Source organism: Passer domesticus, chromosome 6 (assembly GCF_036417665.1).
Source record: "Passer domesticus isolate bPasDom1 chromosome 6, bPasDom1.hap1, whole genome shotgun sequence".
Classification (NCBI taxonomy): Eukaryota; Metazoa; Chordata; class Aves; order Passeriformes; family Passeridae; genus Passer; species Passer domesticus.
The window spans coordinates 1,295,913-1,312,098 of record NC_087479.1 but is presented as its reverse complement, the minus strand read 5'-3'; the positions used below and the strand labels follow the sequence as shown (position 1 = coordinate 1,312,098).

General features: G+C 45.4%; 1 protein-coding gene across 2 annotated transcripts in view; it reads left to right on the top strand.

Moving 5' to 3' along the window:
• Nucleotides 1–16,186, top strand: part of MDGA2 (MAM domain containing glycosylphosphatidylinositol anchor 2) — a 194,626-nt gene that overhangs the window by 57,162 nt on the left and 121,278 nt on the right. Inside the window, exon 2 of one of the 2 annotated variants that reach the window (XM_064422771.1) lies at nucleotides 1,176–1,315. In XM_064422771.1, coding sequence (XP_064278841.1) covers nucleotides 1,176–1,315 — 140 coding nt within the window. Of the gene's footprint in view, nucleotides 1–1,175; nucleotides 1,316–16,186 lie in introns of those variants that run through there. The other variant, XM_064422772.1, reaches the window with a different exon arrangement.

Sequence of the window (16,186 nt, the reverse complement as noted above, 5' to 3'; positions counted from 1 at the left end):
TCTGAGTAATTCCTGTACTACAGGTTGTACCAACAAGGAAATTAAAGTAAGGTTCTGCCTGAACTTAACTCCTGCTCCAAATCCTGATCTCGCTGACAGGATTTGGAAAGGAAGCAGCAGCATCAGTGCCACTGTTTCTCCTGCTTAATTTTCCTGCTTTAATTAAGTCTTTTCATTTGCATAACGAGTGTGATAATGCATTTAGGAAGATATAGAATAAAAACAATAATGCCAAGTTCATTTTGGAAATGGAAACAAAAAAATTGGAACGCAAGTGGGGGATGCTGAAGGTTTCATCCAGAGGATTGCCAGGGATTAATAAAAACCATGCAAGTCTCTTGTGATGCTGTGTAAACAAAGAGTAACTGTGTGTGGGAGATGCTCAGTGCTGGTTCCAGAACTGGGTGGCCTTGGATGGGCTTGGTTGGTTGGATCATGGAGCTGAAAAATCCAAGGTAAGTTCAGTTCCCTTAAGAGCTGGACTCAATCCTTGTGGCTTTTCCAGCTCGGAACATCCTGTAATCCTGTGACCCATGTGGTTCCCATCTCATTTCTCTCCCAGCCTTGCAGCTCCCCACATTCAGGGCCAGCCCCAGGGGTGGAGTGGTCTGGGATGGGCTTGGTTGGTTGGATCTTGAAGCTGAGAATACCAAGGTCATGTTTAATTCCCTTAAGAGCTGGACTTGATCCTTGTGGGATTCTTCCAACTTGGAACATCCTGTAATTTGGCGATCCATGTGGTTCTTATCCCATTTCTCTGCTGGCTTTGCAGCCCCCCTAGCTCAAGGCCAGCCCCAGGGGTGCAGTGGTCTGGAATGGTCTTGGTTTGTTGGATCACGGAGTTGAGAATGCCAAGGTCACACTAGATTTCCTTGAGAGCTGGACTTGATCCTTGTGGATTTTTTCCAACCCAAAATGTTCAATAATCCCATGATCCATGTTATTCTCATCCCTTTTCTCTGCTGGCCTTGCAGCACCTCCATTCAGAGCCAGCCCCAGGAGTGGCGTTGTTTGGGATGGGCTGGGTTGGCTGGATCTTGGAGCTGAGAATACCGAGGTCACGTTTGATTCCCTGAAGAGCTGGAGTTGATCCTTGTGGGATCCTTCCAATGTGGAGCATCCCGTAATTTGGTGATCTGTGTGGTTCTGATCCCCTTTCTCTGCTGGCCTTGCAGCCCCCCCCACGGTGCGGATCGTGCACTCGGGCCTGGCCTGCAACATCGAGGAGGAGCGCTACTCCGAGCGGGTCTACACCATCCGCGAGGGAGAGACCCTGGAGCTCACCTGCCTGGTCACCGGCCACCCCCGGCCACAGGTGAGTCCCTGCCCACCACACCTGTCCCCTCCACACCCTCAGACCCTCCACAAGTTGGGTTCACTTTCATGTCAGAGCGTGCGTGGACGGCAAGATCCAACGGGATCCAGGTGGGGGATCCATCATGGATGTTGGGTGTTCCAGAGGAACATCAACAGCAGGCATGTTGGTGAGGTTTTTTTGAAAATCTGGTGTTAAAATCAGCAATATTATTCTTTAAAATCCTGGTGTGTTTGACTTCCATGGAGGTTGGTAAAAGAGAAGGAAAACCATTATAAGGATGACAATTGTTGGTTGAAAATCCCTAAGGTTGTTGTGTTGTCTGGGATCTTCACACCCCAGTCCTCAGAAATCCAGCTGGAACTCTGGAAGAGAGAACAGCTGGAGAAGGGAACCCAAATGCTTGGGAAAGTCTCCCTGTTGACCTGGATCAGCTATGTCATGGAACTCCCAGTGTTGCAGCTGGATAAACCAGAATTACCTGGGAATAAACCAGCTTTTTCCAGGCCTAACCTTATTTTATCATGCTCAAGATTGTTGGCAACTCCTGCTGCACCTCCCTGGTGTGACCCCCTTAGGCCAGGATACCTCGTTAATCAGTTATTTTTAATTGGGATAATCACCAGGGATTTTCTTTCCAAGGTCAAGAATTAAATCCTTTGCTATTGGAATTGCAAGGGACAGGCAGGAACTGAGAGCAGGGAATTCTCCTGGAGGCCTTCAGTGTGAGCTCCTCCAGGAGGGAGGGGTTTGCTGTTTCTCTGCTGTTCATTCCATGGTTGTTCCCAGTTTAAGGGGAAGAATTAAAGCTAAAGTAGTGTGAGTTTATTCTGTGCTGGTTTAGGGATGGCGTTTCCATCAAATTTTTCCTGATTTTTCCACAGGATGCTGTCAGATTTGGGTTGCAAATTGCATGGAAATTGTTTTCCAGCTGCTGTTTGATCAGATGCTGGGGAATGGGGTTATAAAATATGGAATTGTGCATTCCAAGAATGCTTTCACACTTCCATGTTCACTCAAATTTTTCAATTGTTCTTGGCATGGAAACTCCTTTTGGTTTAAACGCTGGAAGAATTAAACAATCCTGGATTGGGAGTTTGTAAAATCGTAGAATCATGGAATGGTTTGGGTTGGAAAGGAGATTAAAAATGAACCAGAGCCAACTCTTCCCATGGGCAGGGATATTTTCCACTCCAGGCCATGAACATTCCCCAGGGATTTCTAATCTGTAGGATTTGAGACTACCCGTGATGGCTGTGGAAGGAGAAATGAATAAATAAGAAAAAAATATTTTTTTCCCCCCTTCTATCCTGTCACTCCTTCCCGCTTTACCAAAGCACACATTTATCCCTTTTTTGTCTTTCCAACATTTGTTCTTTTAACTTTGGGATCAATGGATGTGGTTCTTTGGGATCTGATGAGTCAGGGATGTCTCTGATCTGCTCGGAGCCATCCTTGCGGTGATGCCACTCTGGGGGGGCCTCCCTTTGAACACAGATCTTCAGATTTATCAAATCTTACCAATTTTTCAGCTCTCTTTGCTGCCTTTCCCACCACGTGCCCCCAAATTTTTCCCTGGGGTTATTTCCAGGCAGGGAAATTCCTGTGTTCAGAGTGGTGGTTGCACTTTCCAATTGCTGGAAATTTTCTCCTCAAAATTTTCATGGAGTCCTCTCAGCATCAGTGAGGTTTTTTGGAGGAATAATATAAGGATATGGGAATTATCAGAAAGAGGGAGAATTAAAAATAATGGCTCTGTTAATCCCAAAAATTCACCTCACTCCTAATGAAATATAAGACTCTGAGCACCCCAACACATCCTTGAGTGTCGGCTTGTTATTCATGGAGTGATTTTGAGATGTTACATGTGATTAGTATTTGTTATTGCTGATTTCCCACCTTCTCACACCCTGCTTTGGAATGCACCATTAGTTGCCATAGAAATAATTTTCCTGGCTGGAATTTTTAAAACACTTTATGCCCACTCAGATGAGGTGAATGCAGCCCTTTTTTTCCATAAATTGCACCTGTCAGGAGAGGCTGATTTGATTGTTGGATAAAATCCTGCAAAGTTTGGAGCAGGATCACCCTGGGGACCTGTCCCTTTTCCAGGTTTTATCAAGGATGCAGGGCCTGGGCTGTCCCTGCTTTCCAGCTCCAGAGGGATGTGCCAGGATATCCAAAAGCCACTTATTCCTGGACACAAATGAGGGATTTCCTGGACTGAGTAGCTAAGAGGTGACATTTTATCCCCACTGGTGACCATCTCCTGCTTTGCCTTGAGGAATGTGTTTTTTTCCTGATTTTCCTTGGGAATTCTCAGCTGTGCTGGCAGGTCCAGTCATTGGAAACAAAAACTGACTTTCCAAAGTGAGGAATAATGTTTGGATCATAGGGAGCAGAGGAAGAAGCATCTGATGAGCAGGGATTGGCTGGACTTTTATATTCCTGGTTTTCCACTGAAGGAAGAATGGGAAATCCCTGACAGGAGGGTGTGTCCAAGTTGTTTTTTTTTTCCAAAGTAACAACAGGAAATAGCCTCAAGTTGTGCCAGGGGAGGTTTACATTGGAGATAAGGAAAAATTTAATGGAAAAAGTTGCCCTGGGGCAGTGGCGGAGTCGCCATCCCTGAAGGGATTTAAAATCCCTGTGGATATGGCACCTGGGGACATGGATCAGTGGTGGTCGTGGGAGTGCTGGGATTCAGTCTTGGATGGCTTTTCCAATCTCAGGGATTCCAGGAGTTTATAAGAACCTTGTTTGTCAATCTAACCTCCCTCTTGGGGTTTGCTTTCCCCTGGCTGTGATTTTTCCAGTGGTTCACCTCCAAGTGCTGTCCCACCTTGGGTGACATTATCCTGGTGGGAATGGCGCATTCCAAGCAGCAAAAGGTGCAGAGCTGACAGGGGACAGTGTCCAAGTCCTCCCCCAGTCCCTCCCAGTGCTGCAGGGTGACCTCTGGCCCTCCTACCAGTCCCTCCCTCTCCCAGGTGCTGCCTCCCCACTCTTGTCCCCTGTCATTCCCGAGGCCCGGGAAGGAGCAGCTGCCAGTGCCACACGTCATTCCAACCATCTGGAAGCTGCACACTCCGGGATTTTTTTCCTGTTTTGAGGTTGCAACACATCTTAACGAGATCCCACCTCCTCCTCACATCCTCCTGCCACCCTTCTTCCAGGCAGGGCCGTCGGCGCACATCCTTTTCTCCCGGAAAAATCCAGGAGTGCTCACGGTGCTGGTGGGGTGTGAAGAACGTGATGGATCTGTGGCTTTCCCAGGAAGCAAAGCAGGGGAGGATCTGCTTTTAGGAGCCCTGGAATTTCTCCCTGACTCTGTTTGGCTGTGTTTTCTTCCCACTTGTAGGAGTTGGGTGCTGTGGTGATGCCACTGAGGCAGCAGGAGCTGCTCCCCTTGGAGCTGTCTGGAAATCCCGATGGCTTCCCGGGATTGTGAGCCCGGAGTAAAGCCAGGGAAATGCTGCTCCAGGGGGATGTGGACCTGGAAAAACACATCCAGCCTGCTGGGAATTGGGGTGGCCAAAGGGGGTGACCCAAGCGACACAGAGCGGGGAATGGTTGGATTGGAAGCGGCCTTGAAGCTCATATTTATATATCAATATATATCTATGTATAAATATGGAATTCATGGAATCATGGAATGGTTTGGATGGGAAGGAGCTTACATCCCACCCAGTGCTACAGGGAGAACTCCCAGTGTCCCAGGCTGCTCCAACTTGGCCTTGGACAATTCCAGCGATTCAGGGGCAGCCACAGCTTCTCTGGTAATTCCACCCCAGCACCTCACCTCCCTCCCAGACAGGAATTCCTTCCCAATATCCCATCTAAACGTATTCCCTGTCAGTTTAAAGCCATTCCCCATTATCCTGTCACTCACAAACTCCTTGGAAAGCACCGAGCTCTCCCCATGAACAGACCCAGCTAACTGTGGCACGTTATAAAAACCCCTTAATTATTTCAAATGCATCTCCCTAATTACTCCCTGTGATTAGTGGAGCCTCTGACACTGCAAAACAGAATCCTGCCTTCTCCTTATTAATGCCTGGAAAGGAAAAATTCCCATTCCCTGGCACTCCATCCATTAGACCAGGAAAAGCAGCATTCCCAAAAAACCCCCAACAAAAACCCCACATTCTGTTCTCTTTGATCAGCTGCAAGTGAGACATAAAACACTCCTTTGAGGCAGTGGGTGCCACGTTTTTGGTTTTAATTGATAAGAATTCTTATCAAGTGCTGATGCAGCCGAGGGAAGGGGGTGGGGGTCCCTCACACAGGAGCAGCTGTTTTCCCACCCCACTCTGCAGCTCCTTGGAGCAGTAATTGGAGCCTTGTTAGGAAAATTGATGCTGATTCCATCTGACACTCCTCAGTTCACGGGAAGACTTTACAAATGTTCACTGAGCACCTGACAAAACCCAGCCTGACTCATGACTAAATTAGCCTGGATTTTATGCTGGAAAAAAAACCTTTTCCTAAATGTTTGACTCGATGAAGCTCCCGTTTAGCAAGGAAAAAATGTTTCCATCCTGCTCCGGCATGAAAAGCAATCTGTGGTGAGGCTTCACATGATGTTTGTGCTGCTCGAAGGAGTTTATTTGATGTTTTCTCCCCCAAGCACAGCACCTGAATTCACACCTCTGCAGAGCTCTGCAGGGCTCCGAGCCTGCCCTGCTCTGTCTGCCAGGAGGGAGGAGCAGGAATTGTGCCAAAAATCCAGGGCAGGAATCGCAGCATCCACAGCACGGAGCAAGGGACTCCTGGAGCTGCACCTGGATCTTTGGGAATGAGCCACTGGTGCCTCTGAGCTCATCTGGATAATCTTTAATGTCCCTTCCATCCCAAACCCTTCCATGATTCCAATGGTTTGCAAGCTGATAAAAGGAATTAACTCCTCGGTTGTTTTATGCTGAATAATTTGAACAGTTCCTGCTAGTTTTCCTGTTTCCAGGTGGCTGCTGTCTCTCCACAGGGAATGTGTTTGCAAGTTCCTAAAAAGGGCTTGGAGGTGCTGAGGGAAAGAGGTCAAATCCAGATAAAAAGAGGTTCAATGCAAGGAGGTTAAATCCAGAGAAAAAGCAGCATCAGGGAAGGGAAGTTTGGGTTTCAATCCCATTCCCTCTGTTGGGAATATCGAGCCCGGATTTGTTACAGCCCCAGCAATCATTGGGATGAGCCTGGAGGGAATTTCATGGGGCTGGGAATGACATCAAGATTGGGGAGTGGCACCAGAGCAGTTTCATTTTGACATTTGGGCAGCTTAAATGTGCCAGAAATCCCATACAGGAAATTTCCAGTGCCCACAGAGCACTATTATTTTAAGGAAAACAAGAAAAAATTCTACTTTTCCTGAAATATGGACACTTGTCCTCTGAATATTTTCCATCTGTTTTCTCCACTCCCAAAGCTCTGCAGTGTTTTGTTTTCTTTCCCTTTGTGCTGTCAGCTTTTATTTCCCTGCTTGTGGAGGGCTCAGGAAAGGCTGGAGCAGCGGCTCTGGGATAGCGCACCAGGAGCTGCTTTTCCATGGGCACATGGAAATACATTCTGGTCTGCTGGTACAGGGATGGGGGCGGTTCTGGAATAAAGGCTGAGCTGGGAGGTCTGGCTGGAAAGGATTTGATGAGTACACGGATAATTTGGTAACCAGGGAAACCAGCAGCTGATGCAGATCAGCCGGTGCCGGTGGCTTTGGAGGGAGATCTCCCAAGGAAACGCTTGGGAGGCTTTTTCTGGAGGATTATTAGGAATTGTTCCCATTGCTGTGGAAGGCATGTTGTCCATGAAATCCTACCTGCAGAGCTGCCTCCAGCTCTGGGTCCAGCATCAGGAGGACATGGAGCTGCTGGCATGATCCAGAGGAATGTACAGAGCTGCTCCAACCATTGGAGCCCCTCTGGAGCCAGAGTGGGAGAGCTGGGAATGTTCCCCTGGAGAGGAGAAGGCTCCAGGGAGAGCTCAGAGCCCCTGGCAGGGCCTGAAGGGGCTCCAGGAGAGCTGCAGAGGGACTGGGGACAAGGCATGGAGGGACAGGAGCCAGGGAATGGCTCCCAGTGCCAGAGGGCAGGGATGGATGGGAGATTGGGAACTGGGAATTGCTGGCTGGGCTGGGATTGCCAGAGCAGCTGTGGCTGCCCCTGGATCGCTGGCAGTGCCCAAGGCCAGGCTGGACACTGGGACACCCTGGGACAGTGGGAGGTGTCCCTGCCATGGCAGGGTGGCACTGGGATCATCCTTAAAATCCCTCCCAACCTAAACCATTTCAAGATTCTGTGATCCTATGAATTCCTAAAGCTCAGGTGTTTGTTGCTTTTATATTTTGAGGGAAAAAATTCTGCTCCCAAAACCTCACCCAGATGAAGTGTCTGGTGGGGAGCATTGGAACAAATTGGGATTTTCCAGCTGGGATGGGAGAACGACCCCTCGCGTCCTTCTGGGATGTTTTAATCTCCATGCTGACGTTTCCATGGATAACGTTTTCTCCTGGATTGAGCTCTCCTCCCTCTTCTGGCAGCTGGGAATGGTTTGGGAAGCTCCAGGTGGATTTTGCTGCCTTTCACCTGAACACTTGGCTGCTGCAATGGAGTTCATCAGGCTGGAAAATCTTTATCCAAGAATATTTATATTCCCAACTAAGATTTATTCCCAAATATTACCTTTAAAGCTTCCCCCCTACTCCTCCCAAATGTTTGGGCAGTTCAGCCACTTGATTTTTAATTTGTTTTAATATTTTTGTCATTTTAGTAGAAACTTCTAAAAAACCAAGAACCCTGTGCTAGAAGAGCAGGAGTTGAACTTGAAATAAATTCAAATATTTAATTGGGGTCAATATTTAAAAGTAATATTTAAAAGTAAAGGGATAATTTTTTTTTAATCCCGATTTTTGCTGTTCCAATTAAATTATTCTGTGCCAGATGTTTGTTCTAGTGCTGTCCTACAGGCCCAGCACAGATGTTAAAATAAAACAAACTGAACCTAAATATTGAGTTTTCAACTAAATCTGGTTTTCTCAGAGTGGCTAAAAATCCAAGGAGTTTTAAAATACTTTTTTTTGGGATGAAACAGCATCTCCATAGAACAATTTCTGTAGGGTTATTATCTTTTTCTATATTATTTTTCTTCCTAAAATCCAGTGATATTGGAATTAAAAATTAAATATTTCCAGATAATTCCACATTTCTTTACAGAAAAATCTCACTGCTGTTATCTGTTTTCTCTTTTCCTGTATTATTTTTCTTCCTCAAATCCAGTTAATAGTAGAATTAAAAATTAAATATTTCCAGATAATTCTTAATTTTTTTTACGGAGAAATCTTGCTTTACGTGGTGCCTCTTTCCTGAATTTTCCTCCTTATTTTTGATAATTAAATTATTTTTCCAGAAAAATTCTGCTGTATTTGGGGACCCTTTCCTTAATTTTCATAGTAGGATATTAGACACAAAAAATTAAATACTTCAAAACAATTCCTAATTTATCTTTCCAGAAAAATCTTGCTGCACTTTAATGAATTTTCCTTATTTTCGAGTAATTTTTCTCCTCCTCTTCCAATGGAATAACCTCGATATAATTTTGATCAATAATATCAAATTTTTAAATAATTCCGGTGCCATTCTGGGCTGAATCCTGGATCCTCCTGCAGATTTCGTGATTCAAGGAGATAAAAATAACGAGTGGGATTTTTTTCTTCCCCCCCTTCCCATATGCCTGTCAATCAAAATGATAAAGATATTTCTGACTCGCAGGCTTTAATGGTGTAATTAGGGCTAATTACATGTTCCAATGATTACACATATGAACGCTAATTACATAATTGCAGACAATTATGCTAATTAGGTAAATACATCGTTAAGGAGAAAGCGCTGGCAAAATCCAGGGGATTTGCACCAGAGCCAAAGAAAGTGGAATTACAACAAAAGAGAAATAATCCTGCAAGTTTGGGGAATCCAGGAAACATTCCCATGTGTGGAATTGGAGTGGTTTGGGTTGGAATGGTGGTGCTGGGAAAACCTTTCAACTGTTGTGGAATCGTGGAATGGTGTAGTGGGAGGAGCCTTCAACTTCTACAGAATCATGGAATGGTTTGGGTTGGAATGATGGTGTTGGGAAAAGCCTTCAGCTGTTCAGAAATCAGGGGATGGTGTAGTTGGAAAGAGACTTAGAATGTTATGGAATCTTGGAATGGTGCAGTTGGGAAGAGCCTTCAACTGCTGTGGGATCGTGGAATGGTTTGGGTTGGAGTGGTGTATCTTGGAAGAGCCTCTAAGTGCTGTGGAATCTTGGAATGCTTCGGTTGGGTTCCCAAAACACCATTCCATAAATGGATGGTCTGGAATGGTGAAATTGAGAAGAGGCTTTAAATGCATGTTGGGGTGATTTGGGTTGGAATTGTTGGGAAGAGCCACCAGCTGTTGTGGAATCTTGGAATAGTTTGGGTTGGGAGAACCTCAAATCCCATCCCATTCCAGACCCTTCTGTGGGCAGGGACACCTCCCAACCTGGCCTTGGGCACTGCCAGGGATCCAGGGGCAGCCACAGCTGCTCTGGCAATTCCAGCCCAGCCCCTCCCAGCCAGGAATTCCCAATTCCCAGTATCCCATCCATCCCTCCCCTCTGGCAGTGGGAGCATTCCCTGGCTCCTGTCCCTCCTTTCCCTCAAGCAGTTAGGGTTAGTGGCTGTCCCCTTTTCCCGGTTCTGTCTTGTCCAATTTTAAACATTCCCTGATTTTTACCTCTCTTCCCTTCCCTTTGAAATTCCCATTATTGCTTCCCATTGTGCTGATTCCCCTAACCCTGCCTTTCCAAACCCTTAATCCCAGCCCTTAGTCCTGGTTTTATTCCTAGCTGCAAGCTGATCCAGGCCTTTTTGGTTTTTTTTTTCTTTACATCTCCTTGCAATTCTCCTGAAATGTGGGAAGCGTTCCCAGATTCCGTTCCTTGGCACTCGTGGGAGTCGTTGGAAGGTGTGCCAGGAGCGCTCCACAAGACATGAATGATGCTATTTGGGATTACTGGAGTTTGCAGAGTTTTTCTTCTACTGGAATTGGAAATGAGCTGGAATCTCAGCCAGTGGGATGCCAACACCTTTCCAATTCCTTTTCCCAGAACAAAGGAATTGCTGGGATCTTTTTAAGCCATGCCAGGTTTGGGGAAGGAGAGATTTGAGCCTTTTCCAGTGTTTTTTAATATTGTTTGAGGTGTTTTCCTGCCTGGAGGAGACTTTGCCAGATTATCCTCTGGAAAAAAAGGAAAATCAGTGCTCACAGAGCAAAAAACGTGGAAACATTGAGTCAAAATCTTTGGAATTTCCATGCTGACTGATTCCACATATTCTTTGTCCTGTCTTCAACACCTGGAGTGTGCAGGTGGGATGTGCTCAGGCTGATATTTTGGAATTGCCTGATGCAAAAGTTGCATCCAATGACTGGGATAAGAAGGTATGGATGGATTAAATTGCCACCAAGGAATATTATCCTTTTTGGAATGTGTTTAGATCCCAGAATTTTGTGTCATGACATTTTTTAGTACTTTGTGACCATCAGGACCTTGTCATTTGGAAGGAAAAAGGGATGTTTTTAGGAAAAATCCCAAAAAAATAACTCTTGTTCAGCCAGTTACTCTGATTCCTGATTTTCAAAGGAATATTTTATATGGAATATCTGATTTTTTAAGGAATCGGGGATTTTTTGCAGGATCTGTGACTCGTTCTCAGCAGCTGCTCCTCCTGCCTGGCCTTTGCTGTTGATGCCTTTCCTTCCAAGCTGAGATGCCAAATCCCTCTTATTGAGTTTCCCATCCTTTTCCCATTTTTCTCTGCTTCCCCAGTTCTCTCACTTTTCCAGCAAAATCAAATGTCAGCTCCTTTCTTTATCACGACAGCTGAACTCAGTGGCAGCTCAGACTCTCACTCCCATTTTGGGATCAGCAAGAGCAGTGGGAGGAATTGGGTTCCTGTGGGAGGAAAATATGGCACAGCTGATTGGGACCACTGGGAGATTTAAGGTTTCGATCACTGGAAAATTTAGGCTTTGGATCACTGGGAGATTTGGGTTTGGATCTTTGAGATTTAGGTTTTGGATCACTGAGGGATTTAGGGTTTGTATCTCTGGGAGATTTAGGGTTTGGCTCATTGAAATTTAATGTTAGGATCACTGGGAAACATAGGGTTCGGTTCTTTGTTATTTAGGGTTTGGATCATTGAGATTTGGGATTCAAGTCAGAAAATTTCCTGGAAATTAGGTTGGGGTTCATTTTCAGTCTCTCCAAGATATTCTGGAAATACCAACAAACTCTGATGTGAACATAACCTGGGATGCATCAACTCCCAATATTTAGGGATTTTCCTGGAGTTTCTTCCTCTGCTGTTGGCACTGTCTGAAGGACAACACAATTTTTCTGGATGATTTTTTAGGGAGTTTTAAAAATGGGAACAGGTTTAATCAAACAGGCTGATTTTGATCTGCAGGGAATCAATAACCTCCATGGTGTTCCAGAGCATGACGTGGTGGGAACAGAGCCCCTTAAACCCGGCCTTGGGGGAGCTCCACTGAGCTGGATTCAGTCAGGTCTAGAAGAGGCTTCCCAAAAAAAACAGCCTGGCTTCCTGTGGAATCTGCCTTGGAGGAGGGTGGGAATGTTCTGTGGGTCTGATGGAGAAAAAAATTAGGGATGGGTGAAACTTTGGAGACTGAGCTTGGAAATGGTGAGGCCCCACCTTGAGTCTTGGGGTCAGTTGGGGTCATTCATGACAGGAAGGACATGGAGGGGCTGGAGAGTGTCCAGGGAAGGGAACAGGGCTGGGAAGGGGCTGGAGCCACAGCAGAGGCTGAGGGAGCTGGGAAGGGGCTGAGCCTGGAGCAAAGGAGGCTCAGGGGCCCTTGTGGCTCTGCACAGCTCCTGCCAGGAGGGGACAGCCGGGGGGGTCGGGCTGTGCTCCAGGGAACAGGGACAGGAGCAGAGGGAACGGCCTCAGGCTGGGCCAAGGGAGTCTTAAATTGGATATCAGGGAAAATTTCTGCATGGAAAGGGTGGTCAGACATTGGAACTGCCCAGGGAGGTTTGGAGTGCCCATCCCTGGAGGTGTCCCAGGAATTCCTGGAGGTGGCACTCAGAGCTCTGGGCTGGGGACAAGGTGGACATCGGGCACAGCTGGGACTCTCATCTTGGAGCTCTTTTCCAACCTCAGGGATTCTGTGATGTTTAGATTGGATATTTGGGAAAATTTTTTCCCTAAATTTGTTGTCCAGCCCTGGCACAGGTACAAGGTGGAGTCCCTGACCCTGGAAGGATTTTAAATCCCTGTGAATGTGGCACTTGGAGACATGGGGCAGTGGTGGCCTTGGCAGTGCCATGTTGGACTTCATGATCTTGGGAGACTTTTCCAGCCTTCATGATTCTGTGAAAATATGAGGGACAGGAATCTCCTGAAAACCAGCTTGGGGTTTTGAAGAAGTACTTGGTTGGTTTTGTTTTGCCTTTTTGTTTGGGATTTTTATTTGGATTCCTTTGTTTATGACACTTCCCAGCCCCAAATCTTCAAGTCAGCCCCAAAATCTTTCCCCTAATGATTGTGACAGGTAATGGCGTCAAGATTTTTACTGCTGAAAGATTAGAGAAGAAACATCTCCTCGTGTGGAGCTCAGTTGAGTCGTTGTCATCTCTGACAGAATTTTGGGAACTCTCTGTGAAGCTGCTTTCCTGTTTTTTACTCCTTCAAGGGGAGTAAAATGAGTGGAGATGGCGAGAAGGAAAAGCAGAAACAACAACTGAAATTGTTGTTTTAAGAGGAAAAAATAGTCTCAATTTGAACTGCCTGGGTTTCACCACAGCTTTGTCACTTTGAACCACGATTCTGCTCTGAGGAATGAATTTGAAGTGGAAAAAAATCCGTTTTAGGCATTTTTTCCTCTCTGTTTAGACTGCAGTGTTCCAATTTAATGACACAAACATATTTTGATGCCTTTTCACTCTTGAGGGAAACAAATCCCTCTGGGAACAGGGGTTGCTGGCTCCTGCTTTTCCACTCCTCCTTGGGATGGGAGGGAGCAGCTCCAAAGATCTCCATCCTCCAAAGATCCCATTCCCAAAGTGGGTGAAGGCATCACCTCTGGGTTAGGGCAACAGCTTGGGGTAAACTGGGACCCCAGAGGTTGTCCAGGCAGTCAAATTCCTGGGAGACCTTGGAATGCTCAATGTGATTTTTAGGGAAAAATCGGGATTTACACCTTTGGACACTGAGGGTGATGCATTGGTGGCAGCTGGGTGGTGGAAATCCCAAACCTGGGAATGGTTTGATGGAGCTGATCCCGGTGCTGAGGAGGAGATTTCCAGTCCCTGGGTCCATCCTGAAACTTCCAGCATTCCCAGGAAAACCCTTTGGAAGTGCTGACTCTGATTTAATGAAGTATCATGGGTTGAAGATGTTTTGCATCAACATTTGGCTCTGAACAAACAGGAAGTGATTCCTGATCCATTTTGCTACTTCCATAACTTTGCCTTTTACATTGGGAATTGATCCACAATTGATTTCTGCTCCCCCCTGGGTGTTTTAAATCGGTTGATAGTTATTCCCTGATTCTTCCTGGAATACTGTGCCATTGCTGAGCTTATCCCTTGCTTTCCTGAGGAAATTTTTGCTATTTTAATGAGTTCTGTGGGTTTTTTCAGACTTTTTCTTGATAGTCCACATCTTCCTGAAGTTACACCTTTCAGAGAGGGGCCCTTTCCTTGGATTTTAGTCCAAGGGAATTGTAGAAGCTTTGAGGGAATGGAAAATTCCTACGCTAATTATTTTCTGGTTTATGGAACAAAAATGAATTTTTTAGTTCACTGGGAATTCAGAGCAGGGCTGGGACATGGAGCAGCAGTGCTCACCATGGAGCACTGGTGAGCACTGGAATCACCTCCCCATTCCCGGTTCTTTCCATGGAATCCTGGAATGGGTTGGAAGGGACGTTAAAACCACCTTATTCCAAGCCACTCCTGCCATGGCAGGGACACCTCCCACTGTCCCAGGGTGTCCCAGTGTCCAGCCTGGCCTTGGGCACTGCCAGGGATCCAGGGGCAGCCACAGCTGCTCTGGCAATTCCAGCCCAGCCAGCAATTCCCAGTTCCCAATCTCCCACCCATCCCTGCCCTCTGGCAGTGGGAGCCATTCCCTGGCTCCTGTCCCTCCAGGCCTTGTCCCCAGTCCCTCTGCAGCTCTCCTGGAGCTCCTTCAGGCCCTGCCAGGGGCTCTGAGCTCTCCCTGGAGCCTTCTCTTCTCCAGAGGAACATTCCCAAATATCCTGTTTCCCTAGCAGAGGTGCGTTTTTGAGCAATTTTGGCTTCTGGGAGGTAAGTCCTGCACAGAATTCCTGGAACTGCCTCATCCTTGGATCCAATGCCCTTCTTTCCAGCTCTCCCAGTGCCCATCCTTCCTGGTTTTCAACTCTTTCCTGTGGAATGGCTCCTAAATCCTGTGGGTTTAATTAAACCCCAGCCTTTATTTTCCCCTAAAATGTGAAGATTTGATCAATTGCTGAACCTGGATGGCAACAACAGCAACTTCTGTCCCTGGGAAAAAAAAAATAGGATTTAGACAGGTCCACAAGGGAAATAAGACTCTGGATTTGGATTTTATGGAGTTCTCATCTCTAGGCTTGATTTTGTGCGGGTTTAGAAGCTCAAAATGATAAAATGTGTTGTATTTATTTGCCTTTAAAGAATTCCAGGGAATTCCCAGGCATTGAAGTTATGAGGATGTGTTTGTGGTTCCAGGAGTTTGAAATGGGATTCCAGCATTGGAAAGCCTCTATAAAAAGGAATAATTAGGAATTCCTATGGAGATTTGTCTGCTTATTTCTGCCCTAAAATAATTTATTATTTATTAATCTTTATTGTGAAGGTGAATTTTAGAAAATTTAATTAAAGTTGCTGAATAAAAAAACCAGGGAGAATTAAAAAAAAAATCCAAAATTTGGAGCTGTTCGGATAATTTCATCAAATTCCTGGAATAATTTAGGTAGGTGCCAGTCCAGAATTTCCCACCAGGAAGGTTCAAAAAATCCTGAAAAAAACCACAGTGAAATTCTTGACCTCAGCTCCAATTAATGCTGAAAAGAGCATTTCCAGCTGTGCAGGATAGAAAATCCATCATTCTTCAGTGGGATATTGATAGAAAACATGTTTATAGATTATTCAGGATTAAAGTGTTAATTTTTGGAAGCAGGGAAGCATCTGAAAATCCTAAGGAACAACATTGGAATCAAAGTAATCCAAATTAATTGAAGATTAATTGCTGCAATTAATCATTGGCCAGGTTATTCCAAGGTTTTTTGGGACAGAATTTGTGGGTATTTCTCTAAATCCTGCTTTTCCATTAAAAAAAAAAATCCTGATCAAACTAAGCCAGATAAAGGAATTTTATCAATTTATTATTTTTAACTGGTTTTTAACCAAAGTTTTACCAATTTACCTAAGAATTAAACATTTTTTTCCCTCAGGATCCACTCATTAAAACACTTTTAAATTATTCATCAATTCCTTAAAGTCCCTTTATTTTTCCAGTAATATTTGGATTTTCAGACTTGAAGTGTAAGGAAAGTTTCCTCTGCAATTCCAAAGCCAAATCCCAAATTGTTGTGATTTAGATATCTTAGATATCTGCCTGATTTTCCAGAGTTTGGATGCCATTGTGTAAAATCTGAATTCAAATGTGAAGGAATGGGTTTAAAAACTTGATTTAATTTAATTTATTTTATTTATTTTTGGAGGCATCCCCAGATTCCAGTTTCAGGATTACTGTGGAATCTTTGGGAATAAAGCAAAAAAAAACACTGAAAATTTTCCATAGGAGTTATAGCTTTGTGGGTTTGCTGCTGA